This window comes from Apis mellifera, linkage group LG13 (genome assembly GCF_003254395.2).
Source record: "Apis mellifera strain DH4 linkage group LG13, Amel_HAv3.1, whole genome shotgun sequence".
Taxonomy (NCBI): Eukaryota; Metazoa; Arthropoda; class Insecta; order Hymenoptera; family Apidae; genus Apis; species Apis mellifera.
In genome coordinates, this window is record NC_037650.1 from 6,796,300 (window position 1) to 6,814,796 (window position 18,497).

General features: G+C 42.8%; 1 protein-coding gene across 7 annotated transcripts in view; it reads right to left on the reverse strand.

Annotated features, from left to right (window-relative positions):
* The window catches only part of LOC552377 (diacylglycerol O-acyltransferase 1), a 91,446-nt gene that overhangs the window by 58,446 nt on the left and 14,503 nt on the right, over positions 1-18,497 (reverse strand). For 4 of the 7 annotated variants that reach the window (XM_016915827.2, XM_006560312.3, XM_006560311.3 and 1 more), the window contains exons 3-4: positions 14,431-14,525; positions 1,753-1,805 (exon numbers count right to left, since the gene is read on the reverse strand). In XM_016915827.2, coding sequence (XP_016771316.1) covers positions 1,753-1,805; positions 14,431-14,525 — 148 coding nt within the window. The remainder of the gene's footprint in view (positions 1-1,752; positions 1,806-14,430; positions 14,526-18,497) is intronic. The other 3 variants (XM_016915826.2, XM_016915824.2, XM_016915825.2) reach the window with 2 other exon arrangements.

Genomic DNA, 18,497 nt, shown 5'->3' on the forward strand with positions numbered 1-18,497 from the left:
TTCGACTCCGCGCTTTCGATACTTCTCACGTATTTAATAACCCGCGAACTGGATCATCCATATCTCCGCGTCAACAAGATTTCATTTCGTACACTTTATTTAATCCACGAGTTCTATCTATGCTCAATTTATGCTGATCCAGCGCAAGAACTTACTCCGGGTTAATTCGATTTATAGCTTGACTCGATTAAAACTTGAGTTTCTACTTAATCGGAAGGATCGTGTGTTTTAATAATTAGATTTCTCCCTATTTTTATGATAATTTTTATACTTTGTAATTATCCGATTATTTTAAATTAATTTCAATTCGAAAGAAGGATAAAATAAAATTCTTCCTATTTCTTAACGTTCTTTTCGTACTTTATTACTCTCTCCAAGTTTTGAAATTTTATTCAATTTATATTTTCATCTAATATTCCGATTAATCCTCGTGTATTGATTATCGTGAATAATACTTTACACGCGTGATTTATAAATTTATCTTTTAATCCACTTAATAACTAAAAAGTACGAAAAGAACAAAATTTGATGGATAATATTGTCTCGATCGAAAATTCGAAAATTTGTAGGTTTAACGATAATAAAATTAAATCAACGCGAGAATAAAGTAAGATCGCCAAAATATTTCAATAGCAAGAAAAAACGCTCTATCGAGATGATTTCTTTTCATCGACGATTTAATTAGGCGAGAAATTATATCCGGTTGAAACAGAATTACCAGTTCATAGCAGACTCATTACATGACACGTACAGAAACTCCGTATATCCCTTGGAAATGGTCCGAGGGCTCGAGTCGTAAACTCATAAAGTTTCAAAATTACTGACCAGGAAATTGCCTTCGTGCTGTCTAGGAAGCTATAAACGAAAAAATTTAATTTCCAAAACGTGAATAGCCGCGTCCGTGTCGACTTTACGAGTTCGAGTTTCGTGTTCATGATTCGCGATTCCCGCGAATGTTCCCTCAAGAAAGAACAATTGGAAATTAAAATTAAGATCTCTGCCGTGAGATTCGCGGCGAAATTATCGATCGAAACTCTACCCTTTTCGAAATTTCAGGATTTTCGTGTCACGTCGCAACAGGAACGATCACGTTTTTATTTGCGGGAAAATAACTTCTCTGGATGGATAGAATCGGGCAAGTTTAACAGAAATGTAGAAGAATGTCCTCGAATCTGGGGCAACATGGCCGGACTCGATACGAGAAAAATGCAACGAGCCACGGATCTCGTCCCTCCTACGTACACGCCTGCCATTTTTTGCTTTACACGAGCGTGTAAAGTTTCCGGCAGCGACGCCATATGCTCGAGATATTATTATTAGTTTAGTTTAGCAACATGCTTCTTGCCGGAACAGGGACAAGGAAGGGGGAAGGGGGAAAGCAGCCGCAAAACGGGTGAAAAATATTTTTCCAACTTTCGTACGTTTCTCTCTTAAACAACCCTCTCCGCGCGTCCGTCACCCTCTTTTCAACACTATCCTCGCCCGATTTTTACTTTTTTTTTTTTGCGTTGTCGTGTACAAAAAAAAAAGAAAGGAAGGAAGAGGAGGGGGAAAAAAATGTACAAATTTCCGTGTGGAACGCTCGCACACACGCGCGGGGGAGAAAGTTTTTTAATATTCCCGCGCATCCTGTGTCACTCGTATTAGCACGGGGAATACGTTTGCGGCGGTTCGTTTCGAAAAAAAAAAAAAAAAAAAAAAAGAAAAAAAATAGGGTTCGAGTTAGCAGGCGATATTAAAAGGGTTACTCACCAACGACAGACCCTTCTCGATCAGCAGGCAGAGGCCTATGGGCACCGTGGAATCTGTAACAGGAAGAAAAAGGGGGGAGGAGAAAATAGAGATAGAGATAAAAGAAAAAAACAAGTAATTCAATGATTCCCACGGGCGAGTGGACGAGAAACGAAACGAAACGGAACGAAACGGAACGAAACGAAATTCCGGACAATCCGAGTCGAACTGTTCGTTGTCCAAACGTTTTTTCGGAACGAGAAACTTTGAAAAGGGCGGTAACCCGGGCCCCCCTCTGCAATTGGCTGCAGACAGCAAGTGACGAGGGTCTGTCACACGATGTGACGTTCTGCAGGCAATCGAAAGGGGAAGGGAAAGGGAGATGGATAGATGGAGGAGGGGGAGGAGGTGGAGAGAGGGATGACAGGAGAAAACAGTGGCGCGCTAGGCGAAGGTTGAGCATTGAGGATAAACGTTGCTGGTGATCGAGAACCCCGTTCGAATTGTTGGAAGGGATAACAGAGCGCGCACGTATAGGCGGCGGATACGTGTAGCTAGGAGGGGGGAGGGGGAGGGAAAGGGAAAAAAAAAGAAGATAGAGGAAAACCGATATCGAGCTAACAGCCGACGAAAGGAACTCACCGATAAATCAGCTAAAATAGCACTGGTTACAAAACGGAAACTCGATCGAACTTGTCCTCCGTTTGTACAAAATAACAAAGAGCGCATAGATCTTGAATTTTTCTTTTTTTTTTTTAGTTTTGATACGGACAAATAGACAAAATTCAGAATTTTGAGGAAAATTCTAAAAAAAAAAAAAAGGAAGGGCGTATGTTAACGTTACGTTGAAAGACACGAAAGAGAAAAGAAAAATTAAAGTTCAAAGATTTTTTTTAACTTGGGCGTACGATTCGAAAACTCGAAATGAATATTAATATTTGAAAATATAAATGTGGAGAATTAATAATTTATAAAATGGCACGATTAAATATTTTAAAGGTAATCGTTTGATATCATATTTTGAAAACGTGTTTCATACATTTTTAAAATGTACGACGGAATTTAAATTTTGTAGACACTTTTTAAGGAATCGGTATGAATCAAACTTAAGAGGAATAAAAAAGGGGATACGTACGCGATTATGCAGGATATGCTGTTGCGCCACGGTTGTCTGGCCAGTAATGAGCCGTGACTACTGATCTTTTAGTCGCTTCTTTCATTCACAGCTCGAAAAGAACACTCTTATGCATAATTCCCTTCTAAATTTCTAACCTTTTCTTTCGCTCCTTGCTCTTATTTCGCTTACTTTTATTATTTCTCGCCTCTCTTTCTCTCCTCACTCTGCAATCTCACTTTTATCGCGGCATAAGCTTTTTATGAAAAACAAAAGAAAAAAAAAAGAAGAGGAAATAAAATAAAAGAAAGATAGAATACTTTATACAAGTAGAATTTTACTCGATATCTCGATAAATCATAATTAATATCTCTATCTTTTGTATCGATCGAAGCCAAATGAAAAATCAAATAACGAAAAGATTTCAAGTCTCGACTTGAAAAAACTTCTCGAAAAACACGATTCCACGTGTTAATTCTACGTCAATTAGAAATAAAATATTTTTACTCGTTCCTTCTCCCTCAAAAAAAGAACCGAGCCAAAAACACTTTGATAGATTATGCAAGGATTCGCCTCACACGAGCATGTACGATTTCATTCCGTCTTCATATTGTTCGAAGTATCGTCCATCCCTGCCAGATAAAATACGGCGAAAATTAAATAACTTTAAGAGATTGCAAGGCACGCTTGGAAAATTGAGGATCAACGCAAGATTTCCACCACCCCTGGAACGGGGGTCAAGAATTTTAAAACACCGTTTCGTAAAATGAAAACGGTCCTTGCGTCGGAATATCAACGGTGAATTAAATCCTGCCGACGTTTTAATTATGATAAAAGCGTATTGTGATTCTTTGTATCGGCTTCGTCGACGCTGATTACACGTTGTTATCAACCGTTATCAACCCGTATCAACCCCGTTTCGTTCTATAATTACGTATCATACGATATTAAATCATTAAAAAAAGAAAGAAAAAGAAGAAAAAAAAGAATTGGAAGAGAGCAATGGAATGGGTATGGTTACACAAGCTTTGGATCGATTTCATTTCAGCCCAGCCTCTCGTGAAAGGGAACACTCGTGCCCGTAAAACGGATAATTAGGAACGAATTAAACAACAATTAGAGGGGTTCTCGCTTCGCGGAATTGAAAACAAGCGTGAATCCTTTCGCTACTTTACTGGGATGCGTATAATCGACAAGGCGATATCCATCATCGAATTCACACCTCTGTCAAAGAAGCGACGTTTGGAAATTGAAAGAGCGTATCGCGCGGCCGATGACGGTGTACAGGTAATATCTCCGGCTCAACTTCCCTCAATTTCCGATTAGTCACCTGCGCGTCGAGATCGAAATCGATTCCGACGCTTCCTCTCTATTTCGTTTGATTAGCACGACAGACAGGCTGTATAAACCGATATCATCGTCTAACACCTGTTTCCAACGCCGCGTTAAATATTATTTTCGACAAACAATCGAGACGCGTACCACGAATCTCCCTCGATATATAAACGGGCCACCGAGATAGATACTCGCGTTCCATTCAAATATTTACACGTTATGCGGTTACCTTGATCGCGCCGCGTTAACTCTTCGAATCAATCGCTTTTCGATGTACGTACGGACGAAAGAAATTCGCGTATCGAAATTCGATTTATCGGGGAATCAGAGATCAGTGCGAGGGCGAAAATATATTTCGGTCAACTGGATAATGCGCGCGATTCTTCCTTCCAGTCGATATTTAATTCAACACCGATACTATATACATATATGTAGTCATTGAGATATTCGAACTTGTTACGAAAAAAGCGCACACGATTTTCGATTGACCGACGTTATCCCCCTTTCGACGTTTCGTTTTTTGGAGGGAGAAAGGAATTCAAGAGGCGGGGGGACTTGGCAAAAGCGATACGAATAAAAAAGAGGGGGAAGGGAAAAAATGAAAAGTGGAAAAGAGAGGGGGAGGCAACGATTGTTTCACCATGACCGACACGTGTTCCCGAGCTCGACTAATTACGACCTCTTTGAATTCGTACGCGTTTTACGAGTTTCCAGCATTTTTCTGGCCCGATATTCGTACACGCGTTTTCAATCCACACGCTTGAATTACGCGCACGTGCGCCAACGGAACCAAGACAAATAGACTCGCGATCGACGAATCAAATGCGTTGCATTAAGCTAAAGAGACGTGAAAAAAAAAAGAAAAAAAAAAGTTAGGTTAATTGTAGGAAAGTCGATTGATACGATAAATAGCAGTCTCGTGTTATATTTTGTACAGGAGGGATGAAAATCCGTGGGATGTACAATCGACGAGGGATAAATTTCTTTTGGAACGTTCGATAAATTCGTGGAAATTATTACACGATTGTGTTTCATTCGTAAAAAAAAAAAAAAAAAAAAAAAGAAATTATTTCGAAAGAGATGCACCTTTCAGAGATAGCTTTTGTTATTTTGCGCGAAATATACTTTTTCCAAAGGTTTAAAAACTTCAAAGAATACACATTACGCGTTTTTTTAAATTTACCTCCCTTTCCCACCCCTATTTCTATATAACACGTTGGAAACTTTTCGCGAACATTCGTCGAATATTTTCACGTTAGCTTTCCATAGTCATTTCGATCGAATTGAATTATTAATAACGAGAGATGAAATATTTTAAATTCATTCTCTTGAAATAATCACCGAAAGAATGTGTCTGTTATCGTGTTATTAATAAAGAAGTTCCAGGGATATTTTTGCACCGTAGTCTTGGATGCAAGATTTAAAAGATTCTTACAATGTTTTTTCAAATTTTTGTTCGAATCTATTTTTTTTCCCCCATCACAAACACAATTGAATAATTAATTCGATCCGTGCTCGAATTTAAATTTAACTTTCGAACCTTGTTGAAGAACATTTCACGCGACACGAAAAATTCTTCTTCCGATTTTTCATAAGAGAAGCAAGAATGATCGAAGCAACGCTCCGATCTTAAAGCAGTCACGAGCCGCAATTTTAAAATCCAGTTGACGTATCGATAATTCTCTGAGAAACGTATCGGTGGAACGTGACGGCAGTGACGTATCGCCACTTTCGATCCCCCCACACCGTTAATGAGAACAAACGATTCCTCATATTTCAAGGAACAACAACCGAATCCCCGATTCTTCGGGGACGCTCTTTACCTTCGATTCTACCTCCAGCAGAAAGGACGCCGCGGAAGATAGAAGGGAGGGTAAGAACAAAATCCAAGTGGCGTCAAGTACGGCTTGCTAATAGATATTAATGGAACCCCTTTCGAAATACGACCGTTTTTCCATGCGAACGAACAGCCGGGCATCTTGGTTGCCTTCGAGCTCGTTGCCGGCGAGTGTGAATAAAAGAAGGGAAACCGGAACTCGGAAGGGGAAGTAGAAAGTAGAATTGAAGGTAAAGAGGGAATATAAAAGAAGTTTATATCGACGTCCGGGAAAATGTTCGTAGATATTAAATGGAAGCAATAACCTTCTAACGCAAACGCGATATAAAAGAAAAAAAAAAAAGAAAAAGAAAGAAAGAAAGAATGACGTAAATTGGCGGAACGAAACCGTACGTAGCGGGGTCGAACGCGAATTTCCAACGCGAATTTGCATAACGCGTAGTTATCGAATTTACGTCGCGCGTTTCGCATAATTGAGTCGACGCTCGCGCCGCCCACCTTTTCTTTGATCTGTTCGACGACGAATTCATTGTCGTCGATGTTGAAAAAAAGGGGGAGGGAAAAAAGAAATCGAACATTTGCACGACAAACGCGCGCGAAACGATACACACAGACGAGACGAATTAATGTTGCGAAGCTAACAGGAAATTGGTTACATATTTCCCGATACAACCGTGTTTACGGTTGCAATTTAGCGGGAGCCAGCTCGGCCAACGACAGTCCTGTTTTCACGGCGGGTAACGGGTCGCTCGAGATAAAATCAAATTTTCTACCTTGCTAAAAATCCGCCCGCGTAAACAGGCGCGACATGTTATTTTAATGAATAATTGTGTCCGACGGTAAATACATCGGCACGACGGGGGGAAACCGAACAGCGCCGCGTATCATTTTATCCAGGGGGCTGATTAAATAAAATCATCCCCCCCGTACACGCGCCCAAGCAATAACCCAATATCGGCCAATTACCGACGCTCGTAAATCAAATATCGCATAACTAGCTTCCATAAATTTTTTTATAATTGTTCATTATTAAATATCGCGTTGGAAAAAAAAAATTTCCGCGGACGGAAATGTTTTCCATACATAATCGCTGTTTTCCTTTTATATCGATATATATATATTCATCATCGTTCACCATTCATTTCTCTTCTTTTCTCACGTTTATCAAAGATCCAGTATCCAGATAAATACCGTCCCGTTTTCGATAGATCTCGAGGGAGAATATTCGAGAATTTTCGCAGGGAAATTCTTCTCCGCAAATTTGCTAATGAGCCACGGCATTTTGCTCTCTAACGAGTCATCCGTCGTATTAACGGAATCAAATTTTTCAGGGAATTAATCGGGATGGGAGGACGGGGAGGAAAATTTCTCCCTTTATCTTTTTCCTTTCGACGTAAGGACGGAAGGACGAAGAGACGAGATGAGCAGTGGTAGTCCGTGGAGCCTCGAGGGTAATCGACCTCCACTCCTGAGCACCTCTCGGATCTCAGTCGCTAATTAAGACTTTTACTTTTTCCTTGGTAAGTCTCTTCTATCTTCTCGAGTGTCCGGGCCGGGAGTTGGAAGGAGGGCAACGACGACAACCGGCCTGGTTGGTCGTTGCGAACGTGGGATTCGTGAAAAACCGTCGACCGAGATGGCGCGAGAGCACAGCTGTCGGGAACGGGACTAAAGGAAGGGGATGGTCGGCGGGATAAGATCAAATCCGAGCAGGCAAATTTTAATTATATCCCGACATCGAGTTGGCAACATTCTGTCGTTTTTAATAAAACTTTCATAAAATAAAAAAAAGAAAGAAGGAAAGAAGGAAAGAAGAAAGATTTTCATTCGTCGATGCCTCCTTTCTTTGATAATTCGGGGATTGGAATTTATATAATATCGCGAGAACGATTTGCATAAAAAAAAAAAGATAAAATAAATAACATCGTACTTCGCAAAGATACGATAAGAAACGTAGATACGAAAAAAGAAAAAAAGAAAAATGGAAAATTCGTACGTGGACGTAAGATAATTCGAAATGCTCGCGTGCCAAGTTTCGACCGCAGTCCACCGAAATTTCGAAAATCTCGTTAATAATATCCGTTTAATTCTCCGGTTCCGTTGGAATGAATTATGTCCAAGTCGCACGGGGGACTCTATCAATTCGGATGCAATTTATCATTCCGTGGTTCGTGATAAATTGCCACTCTCCTCCCCCCTTCCCTCGAAAGGGTCAGAATTATTAATTAAATATTTTGAAATGACGGAGAATTATCGAATAATGGTGAGCAGAGATCTCGAAGCAGGTAACCTGCTTTTCTGAAACGTGACCCACCCGTACGTACATACGGGCTTTCGATATTCGAGCCGGGATTCTAAATTGTAACGTATAAATCTGCGTCCGTTCGTGCGCGGTGTTGGCGCGAGGATGGAAAAGCAGAGGGTTAAAGTCGCGAAAGCTTTCGTTCGAATGGCGCGAGCTCGGTTCAGGATCAAGAATATATATATACGAAGAAGAATAGCGTGGAAAAAGAGGCCTGAGAAGTAGAAAGAGAACGAGATAGAACGAGAGGGGGAGCGTAAAAGGGGTGTACTCGAGATATAAATACTCTCGGCTTGAACTCGAGAGAGAGAGAGAGAGATGAGGAGCGAAAGCAATGATTTTCAGTCGGTAGCTTCTCTTTCTCCCGTTCTCTTTCTTCCCTTTCCTCTTCCTCCCCCGCTTCCTTTCTTTTTCTCCATTGCGAGGAACACGGCGTCACCATCAAGCAGAACAGGTTCGCACAAGTGCCCTAAACCGCGGGGCGCCGAGTGCTAATTATGAATAATTATGAGTACTAATTAAGGCTTCCCTTTGCAGCGGCGCTACGAATTACGAGTAAAGGCGTGCGTATAATATACCGCCGCGGTTTAACGGCGCTATTAAACGCATGCTAACACCATAGAAATGATCGGCTTTGAAGACACGCAATGTAGACCCGCAGACACGAAACTTTCCATGGATTTCTCCCCAACTTGGGGAGGAGAGGGAAAGGAGGAGGAGGAGGGTGTGTAAAATTTTGTCCCACGCGTTTGCCTGGAATTATGTAAATACAGGCGGCGATGCAATCGTGTTGTTCAACACGTTGTTCGAACGCACCGTGTTTTTCAATTTACCCTGTAATTTTTGCGATAGCTCGCGGGGATTAACACGTAAAAACGAGTTAATGAACGGTGGTTACGTATCGATGGGAATTTTTGACAGCCGGGTATTAAGTGTCACGACCGACTGCAAAGTGTTGCCGCAACACTGTGATTGTTGGAGATGTTGGGGAACAAAAGAGATATCGAACTTCGAAAAAAAAAAGAGAAAAAGAAAAAAAGGGGGAAAAAAAAAGGTGTCCCTATTCGTTCTCTTTATCCGAATTCTGTCTTTCGGATCACTGAATATTTTCGTGGATCCGAAATACATTTTGAACCAAAAAAAAAAAAAAAAAAAAGTAGAAATTTGTTTAACTAACCGGGCGTGAAAAATACCGTGAAAAGACTTTGCAGAATCAAAGCTCCATTCTGTTACTACGAATCCTTTGAGCATCTCCCTTCTTTTTTTTTCAAACAAACACGTTACTCGTTAAATAGTAAATAAATAAACGCGTATTCGTTTCGACAAAATTAAAAACATCTCTGTTGCGTAATATACGTACAAATAAAATTATTATTACAAACGAGATGTAACTAATTGAATCTCGATCCGGGAGACGAAAAGGGAAGCGGAAAGGAGACCGGTAATGCGAAGTCGACAAGTGTTTCCGATATATGCGTGGCATTTAGCCGGCTACATCGACCACGATAGATATCGCAAAATACGGATGCACGGACGGTGGATGCGTGAAAGCCTTTTCGCAAGCGCAATCTCGCATTTAATTCGATTATTATACCCTGAGCCGTGTATAGGCAGTGGATTAAGTAATTCATACGTGGATTCGCGCCGCGTCTCTACCGTTTCCATATCTCGCCGCCTCTAACACGAGCGAACCGGCCTTCCCATGAATTTCACCTGGTATCGGCGTGAAAATCTGTTTCCACGATTTTCACGCCGTTGCGAGCACGAGCACCATGTATACACGATTGGAATTGACCGTCCCCTCTGTAACCGAAGAAGCTGAGATTCTCCATCCACCCTTTTTTCTTATTCCTGTATGAAATTTCATTACAGCCCCCCTTTTTTCTTCCAATTAACCGAGGTCGAACAAATTTTTCCATTCCGCGTCAATTACGCGACGTATTTGGAACAAATTTAACCATCCCTCTCCGGAAATAAGTGATATACCTGCCAGCTGTTTTTCTCTCCTTTATTCCTCTTCTTCTTCTTCTTCTTCTTCTTCTTCTTTTTCCTCTTCTTCTTTTTCTTCTTTCTCCAACTCTCGCCGACTTTCCTTCCCGCGTAGCTACATCGACGAGGAAAGTTATCCAGTAATTCGATTTGAAAGCGATTCCCCTCCCCCCCGAATCGGTACATCGCGCGGAATAGAGTCCAACTTTTCGCCGGACCGACCGGCCGATTGTTTCATAGAGAACCACGGTTGGTAACGACGACGATCGTTAACGTTGGGGGGAGGGAAAGTGCCGAATTATTTCCCCGAATGGCGGCTTTTCAGGTGCTTTTCAAACTTTAGATCGACTAATGACGTTTTCCCGACGCCGTTCTCAACCCGAATGAATTTTTATCAGGCCACCGGAGATAAATTTCAATGGCCCGTATCCCGGCCGACGCGATGGGGGGCATCGATGGGGCCGTCGATTCTTCTCCGAGGGTTGTGGCGAAAAAGAAAGAAAAAAAAATCTGCTTCGAGCGAGGGTGATACCGGTCGTGATAATTACTCGGATTTTTCGGAACTCGATAACCAATCCGGGGTCATCAACTCGCATCGCGAAACTGGAAGAATTATCGATTCCGTGTATCAATTTGTCTCTGCTCGCTCGGCTACGTTATTCTCCAGCTTAATTTAAATCGCGATAACGTCCTCCTCTTGATTTTTTGTTTAATCCTAAAACTCTTCCACTCCTCCCTTGGAAATGTTTTATCCATTAGCGAGAATAAACGGGGATAAGAATCGCAAGGGGTGTGTATGCAAGAATCTCGAAACGTTTAAGGAATTGATTGGAGTTTACTTAAGACGGATTGATTTAAAGCTTCGGACGAAAGAAACGCGAAATCGAATCGAAAATCTTGGATTCGAAGATCGGTCTCTCTCGTATAAAAAAAAAAAGAAAGAAAGGGAAAAAATAAAAAAGAGGGAAGGAAAAACTTGGTACTTTCCCGAGCTGTGTTTACAATTTCACGATTTCAATTTGTTACCTTTCTTACGCGATATTCTTTAAAATATAAATAATATAATTGTTCCGAAATTAACGAAATTTTTATACACGATTTTATAAGCGAGTTTCTCAACATTTATTTCGAACAGTTTCGCTATTTCATGAGAATTAACGCGAATTAACGCGGCAAGGATACGGAAACAAGATCATAATCGTCCGCTTGTTACACTTTTTTATATTTGCACTTGACTCGTTACGTCACTCGAGAGCATTGAATTATACTCAACTCCAAGTTTCTCGAAACTTGCCGTTCCAAAACTTTGGCAAAACCATCAAAACGGACTCTCGGGCGTAGGTGGCCGAAGCGTTTCCTTCGAAAGAAACGCGAGGGGATGGAAAGTGCGTCTATTCTCTCTCGTCTCTTTTTCCCCCTTTTTCTCTCTCTCTCTCTGTCTCCTCCATCGTTCTCCAACGAGTTAAAGTTGAGCAGTTTCTTCGAGGCAGGAATATGCGAGTCCGAGGGAAGTAACGTACGAACGTGGACAGTTTTATCGCAGTTGGGTTTTTTCAACGGAATTCAATTATATCCTTAATGCAAGGTCTGTGTTTCGTTTCCCTCGGCACCGAGGATGCTCTCGAATTTCTCGAAAAATAGAAACAATCCGCGGTACAATGTACAGCTTGTTTGCACGACCGGTGAACCACCATCGGGGGAAGAAAAACAGATTTACAGCGGGACCGGTTGGAAATTTTAACGAAATAACGTCGCGTAACGCATCCACTCGACATCGATTCACCGGTGAACCTTCATCGGCCGTTTCTAAAGCTTACAATTAAACAATTTCGCCCGTGTTTTATCAGATAAATTTTGATTTTTTCCAAAACTGTTCAAGAGGAGACGAAAAGATCGAGACGAGACGAGGCAAACAGTGTGCAAACAATACTGGAAATTCGTCTCGAGAGTCCTCTCCCCCGGTAAAACTGTCAGCTTCTTCGTCTCAACTTCGAAGAGATTAATTAAAAGCGGAAAGGGGACGGGGAGAGAAAGAAGAAGCGGTTAAAAAAGCAGGAGGGGAAGAAGTGTGTAGGGAGGCTAATCAACGCGAGCGATCCGGGAATAAATCACCGGGAGGTCAGCCATTTAAACGGTATAATTCGCGCCTCGTGACGTTCCACGGAATAATTAATTCCCTAATCGCGAAAGAGCGAGCCGCCAACTCCGGAGGAGAATTTCTGGCGGGGGCGGCGCCGTTTAAAAAGCAATCTCGGCGAGGCCAGGCCGAGCTACACCAGCCGTGAAAATTATTACGCGAGACCTATCCACCTACCTACTTACTACCTACCAGGAATAGGAAGGCAACACGAGGGGGTGTGTATTCGCTCGAACGGTGCAAAAAAAGAAGAAAGAAGGAGGAAGAAAGGAGCGGTTAAGGAGGAGGAGGGAGAAAGAAGGAGGGTGGCAACGAAATATTCTAAAATACGAGAGAGAGAGAGCTATTAACCATTCCCTCGTGCGAGCATTACCTTCACCTCATGCGTGAATAACGCGAGCCAAAGCTTCTCCCTCCCTCCCGGACACCCTCTCTTATTTCGCAGCCTCTTCAAGCCCCTGCACCTGTGCGATCCCGTGTACACAATTCGCAGGGCGGAACGAGAAGTTTGAACGCGTATTCAAACGGGATTGTCGGCGAAGGAGGAGAGGCCCGTCGAAATCGGCGGAGAATTCTTTGGAAAAAAGTTTCTCTCCCGGAGAGAAATTAATTTCGCTACCTAATCGCAAGGATAATTAGCCTTGAGAGTTGCGGAGTATAGGCAAATTGGCGCAACTCGGGGACGACGAGGTTTTACTAGTCACTTCGCTCGGCCGCTACTTGTTGTGTTAAACTACCCCTCCGCTCGTCCCATCCTCCAATCCCGGTCGAATATTCGAAACCCTGTACATAGCCGTTAATCGAGCGAGTCGACACACCCAGCTCGTGCGAATTCCAACACGGCCGGCTGCGTCCAGAAAATTAACAACGATGTACAGGTTGTCGATAAATTGGATTAAACCGAGACTAGCGAGGGAAGGGAAGTTTGAAGAAGCGAAATGACGAATCACTGGATTTTATCGATATTATTCGTCACGACGTCAGGAGGATACGATCTTTGGATTAAATTATTACCTCGAGGTGGAAATTATCGACTCAGGGAACTCCGATTTTAAATGAATCCGATGTTTATCTCGATACTCGCGTAATCTTCATCTCAAAGCGAATTTTAAGTAGAATCAATCGCGAAAAGGAACGTTCAACGATTGTTTTTAACTTAAACGTACGTATTTGGGAAACTCGTGGTGAAGGAAAAAATTCCACGGATGTCCTTAACGTCGTATCTCGTGAAAATTTTCCCGCTCGGACGTACGAATCAATTTTTCACGGGGGAAAGCAAACATTCGCGCACCAATGAAATATCGTTGAAATGAAAACGCGGATAACCGCGAATGCACCGGTGAAAAAGAACAGTGAGCAATTTCGAAGAGCGACGAAATTTACGCGTGCCGCCACTTTGCCGCGCCGAATCTCGCCTCTTTCAAGTCGAGGGTTAAACATCGAGAGATTTTGAATCGCGATAAATTCGAATTCACCCAGGATGCAACCACGCATCGGACGGATCCCTCCAGGGCTCCTTCTTTGAAAAGCGGCGACAAGGCGTTGCGATAAACGCGTTGGAACACGCGTTCGAGAATTATGGGGCGAGATATCCTTGAAATTTAGCGAGCAATCGTACGCTCGGCGGTCACGGGACGGCGCGTTACCACTGGAATGTCCAACAACGAGTCACGCGCTAATTACTTTTACATTTAAATTAGCAGTTTTTGCCCGCGTTCCTGGCACATATTACCTTTTTACGACGGCTCACTTTTCCGTAATACGCCTCCGTCCTCGCGTTCTCGAGGAGAGTCACGTTTGGTGAGGGAAAAATACGAATGGGACGAAGAATTATGAGGGTCGTTTTTTTTTTTGCCGAATTTGTATAATAATTTCTACTAATTCTTTTCTTTTTTTTTTGGATTGTAACGAATTGTAATATTTGACTTCGAATTCCTCTCCCACGTTTTAAGAAAAATATAGCGATTAAACATGAAAGAACTTACATATGATGAGCAGAATGGAGGGATGCTCCTCGCCACCTTCGTACGTGCCGCTTAGAAACAGAAACCATTGCCACGGATCCACTCTGATCCCGTACCTATAGCAGAACAAAAGAGAAAACAGACACGTGAACGGAAAGCGAGAAGGAAAGAACGCCCCCGTTCGTTATTATCATCCACCCCCTCCACCTCGCCCTTCCAATTTTATCCCCCAAGTCGCGCGAACCGAGTGTCTACATCGCGACACGGGTCGAGGGGCAAAGGCGTCCCGTTATTAACGTCTGTCTTCGACGCTCTTCGCGAGTCCTTGAAAAAGGAGAAAAAAAATAGAACAAAAAGAAGGGTGAAAGGTGAAAGGGTCGAGTAAAGAGTCACGAGGGGAGAGGATCCGTTCTGATTCCCTTTGTTCTTTTCTCGGCCAAATAATAAACGTCGCCCCGTGTTCGCTTCTTTTTAAAATTGTAAAACAGCTGTACGAACGTGAATTCAGCATCGTGGACCGAATCTCATTCAAATTCGATTACGCGAGTTTCCTCGCGTAAATCTTGCAAATCATCCGAATCTATCCAACGTATGTCTATTAAACATATTTTCTCATCCGAAAAGAGAAACGACTCGCAGTACACACACACACAGCGACCAATTTTTATATACCTGTATATCGAGAACGAGAGATTTATCGCTCGCCATCGTATCAATCCGACCCATCACAAACGTTTGTTGCACACGACCGCTGCCGATCACGGAAGACAAACGAACTACATTCGGTGGCCGACCATCGAAAGAAAAAAGAGAGAGAGAGAGAGAGAGAGGTCAAAAAGGGGGCTAGTAACCGACACTAATGGCTTCGGGTCGAACGCGTCGGCTAACGATGATGAACGAGGCTTATAGGAGAAGTAATTAAAGTATTTGAAGTGGGCGCGGCCTCGACATCGGCCGGGTACACGATATTTATTGGGACGCGATCGTTGCTCCGCATTTCGTTTCTCTTTCTCCCTCCCCTTCTTCTCGCCATGCCTCGCCGCAACGCTTTTTGTCCGCACAAATGCAATCAGTCACGTTGACGCAGGCCGCGATAATTGAAGAGCGAGAACGGAAAAATCAAACGTTTATAATTGATAGCTACTGGCCGCTGTATATATAGCGGTACCTCGTTCGCGAGCCGAAAGTGATTCGAAAGGGGGCATCAATCCCCTTATATTACCGGCCGGTAAATCACCGCCTCGGTTAGAATATCCTCGATGTATCCTCGCTGCAGTTTCAGCTCCATCGATTGAATTGTTAAACACTTTGCGAGGAAAAATCGATACGCACGCGTCCATCCACGGATTGACCGTGGTTAATACGAGTTAATTCCTTTTTTGCGATGTAAATGGAACACGCAAAGAGGCACGCATCGGAACCGATTTACCGAGGGGAGAAAGAAAAACGTGGAAACATTTTAATCGAACCATTTTCCTTTCTTCTTTTCTTTAAAAAATTATGCGAATCGTCCGAAAAATGAATCTTCCATCTTAATCTTTCCTTCTTCGGAGGAATTCGTAAGAATTTAGCACGAGTCATGAAGTATCTATTTTTTATGGTATGGAAGCTAATAATGGTAAGAAATGGAGATTATCATTGAGGGGCTGATTCAAATGGCTTGAGAACACGTTAGATCATTTTCATCGATTCAATTCTCTGGCCCAACTATCGAACTTTCTTTCTTTCTCATCTAGAATCTGTTTCTCGTCGCAAAAGTATATAATACAATTTCTGGAAAAAAATTATCCTTACTAAAAACGTGAAGATATTTATATTATATATAATGATATATAAATAAACATTTCTCGAAATAGATCCAGCAAGTCACGTTCGATAAGAAACCTGAATCGATATCTGGAACGAGTTAGGATACACTTGCATCCTTCAAACTCCACTCTCTCTATATATATTTGAAAAAGTCCAGTCATCCTGGTTCACATTCGCGTCCATTTCTTGGTGAACCGGATCATCTACACACAAAAGTTGCAATCAACTGGTGCAGCCGCACGGGTACATATACACGTTCTCGGTGTAAAACTTTATTGGATTTATCAAAAGTAGGATGGCCGGTGGTTGTTTATTCCAGATAAGCCCGATAAAGCAAACCGAAACGGCGAGAACCCGGCGAGTTGGGATATCGGATATCGAAATTCATCGATCCAAGGCGTGAACGATATTAAATTTCTTTTCCCCGAAACGAGAATGGTTCGTTCTGATCCGCCCGTGCCCCGTTAAATCCGCACCCGTTCTTTCCTCGTCCAAGTTCGTTAATACAGCGTCACGATAAAAATCCACGTCGAATCCACGTCGATCCGAACGAAAGAGGGACGAAGATGGATACGGGAAGACGATCGTGATCGAGAAATCGAGCGGTGGTTGAACGAAAATAACGAGAGAGAGAGAAGGACGATTGCTAGAAGGAATTGAAAGATTTATAGGTACTTTTTCTTGGTATAAAAAAACGCAACGTGAATGGATGGTCGCGTTAAATATTAATAAACGAGTAAAGAGTACGAGGTGGAAGGTTTATCTCGCAACGACACCCGGCGAGCACGTTCGCGTTGTTACCGTTTTATCCGTTCGATTCTGAAGAAAGTGGCCGCGGCACGGCTCGGCGATTCGATGGTTTCGAATCCGCGATCGAGCTATAAATGAACGAAGGCGCATCGACGTGCGTTAACCCGTATCGACGTGTAAACCGTCGATCAGGGGCGAGCGCAATATTTTCACTCCCATCGAAACAGTCCCGATTCCCGCGCGATCGAACGACCTGTTAAAAAAAAAAAAAAAAAAAAAAATAGGAGAGAGAGAGAAAAAAAGGGAGGCTCCTCCTCACGGAGAGAGGCGCAAGATCAGTGACCTGTATGGGCATCCGATACGCCGTCATTAATACGATTTAAAAGCTCGTTTAGGGGGTACAATCCGGTGACCTGGATTCCGCGTGGCAGGGCACGATCATCTAATGGAATTTCAAGTTCATAGTGTAATTGGCACGATCCGATTACGAGTACAAAGGTTTACCCGTGCAATCTGTCAGTTTAAATCACTTTCCGCGGTATCGTTAATCGGATTAAAGTGCCTGGGCGGGGTGGATGTGCATCCAGCCCGGCGTAAACAACCGACAGCAGTATCCTCAATTAGACTCAAATGCATACCCGCGACGGGTTGTATCGTAATCGACTTGTCAACGTGGATTAAGCGAAACGAGTACAGAAAATAATTCGGGCGATTCGATCGAAAACGAAGCCCCCGTTAATTCGCGACCAATAAAACCGAGGAAAGGAAAGATTCTTAAGAATCAACTTTCAACAACATCCCTTGTATTCATATAATACACAAATCCTCTTAAAACAAATCTAACGAAGTTACGAACACGCTTACACTTGCACTTACACTTCGACTCGCCAAACTCGAATAAACTCATTTCAATAATAATTTCAGCCTTCCTGCGAGTGCAATGTTCTAAGCTGCTTGGAAATAAATCTGACCGCGCGTCACGGGGATACGAAAGAAATATACAATTTCGAAATCTCTCAGGTTTCGATGATTGATTTACGGAGCGGGAATATCGATATCGAGGGAAGGAGAGGGGAAGAGTTATCGATGGATCAAAGATGCGAGAGGGATGGATAGGGTGAAAACGGTGAAGCTGTGCCGGAAACGGGCTCTAATACCATTTTTTCGCGCTCGGTAATACCGAGCAACGGTACAGTTTCGAGGATTCTCCGGTGTAATCCGGATCAACGGTGGACGACGAGTTTTATTTCTCGGCATCACCGTGAATCCTTGCGAAAATCGCAAAATAGAAGGGGGTGGCGGCGGGGGAACAGAGAGGGGAGTTGAACGTGACACACGATGAATCCAGGATGGCGCGTCCCTCCGCGGACGGAACCGATATCGAATCGTTGAAAATTTTCCAAAGCCGGACATCGTGTAATCGTTTCCTCCCGGACGGGAAACGCCGAATATGAAACTCGGCGGCCTTCGAAAAATAATGGGTGAAACTTGATCGGAGATCCCCCTTGTGCTTTCTCCCTTGTTATTCA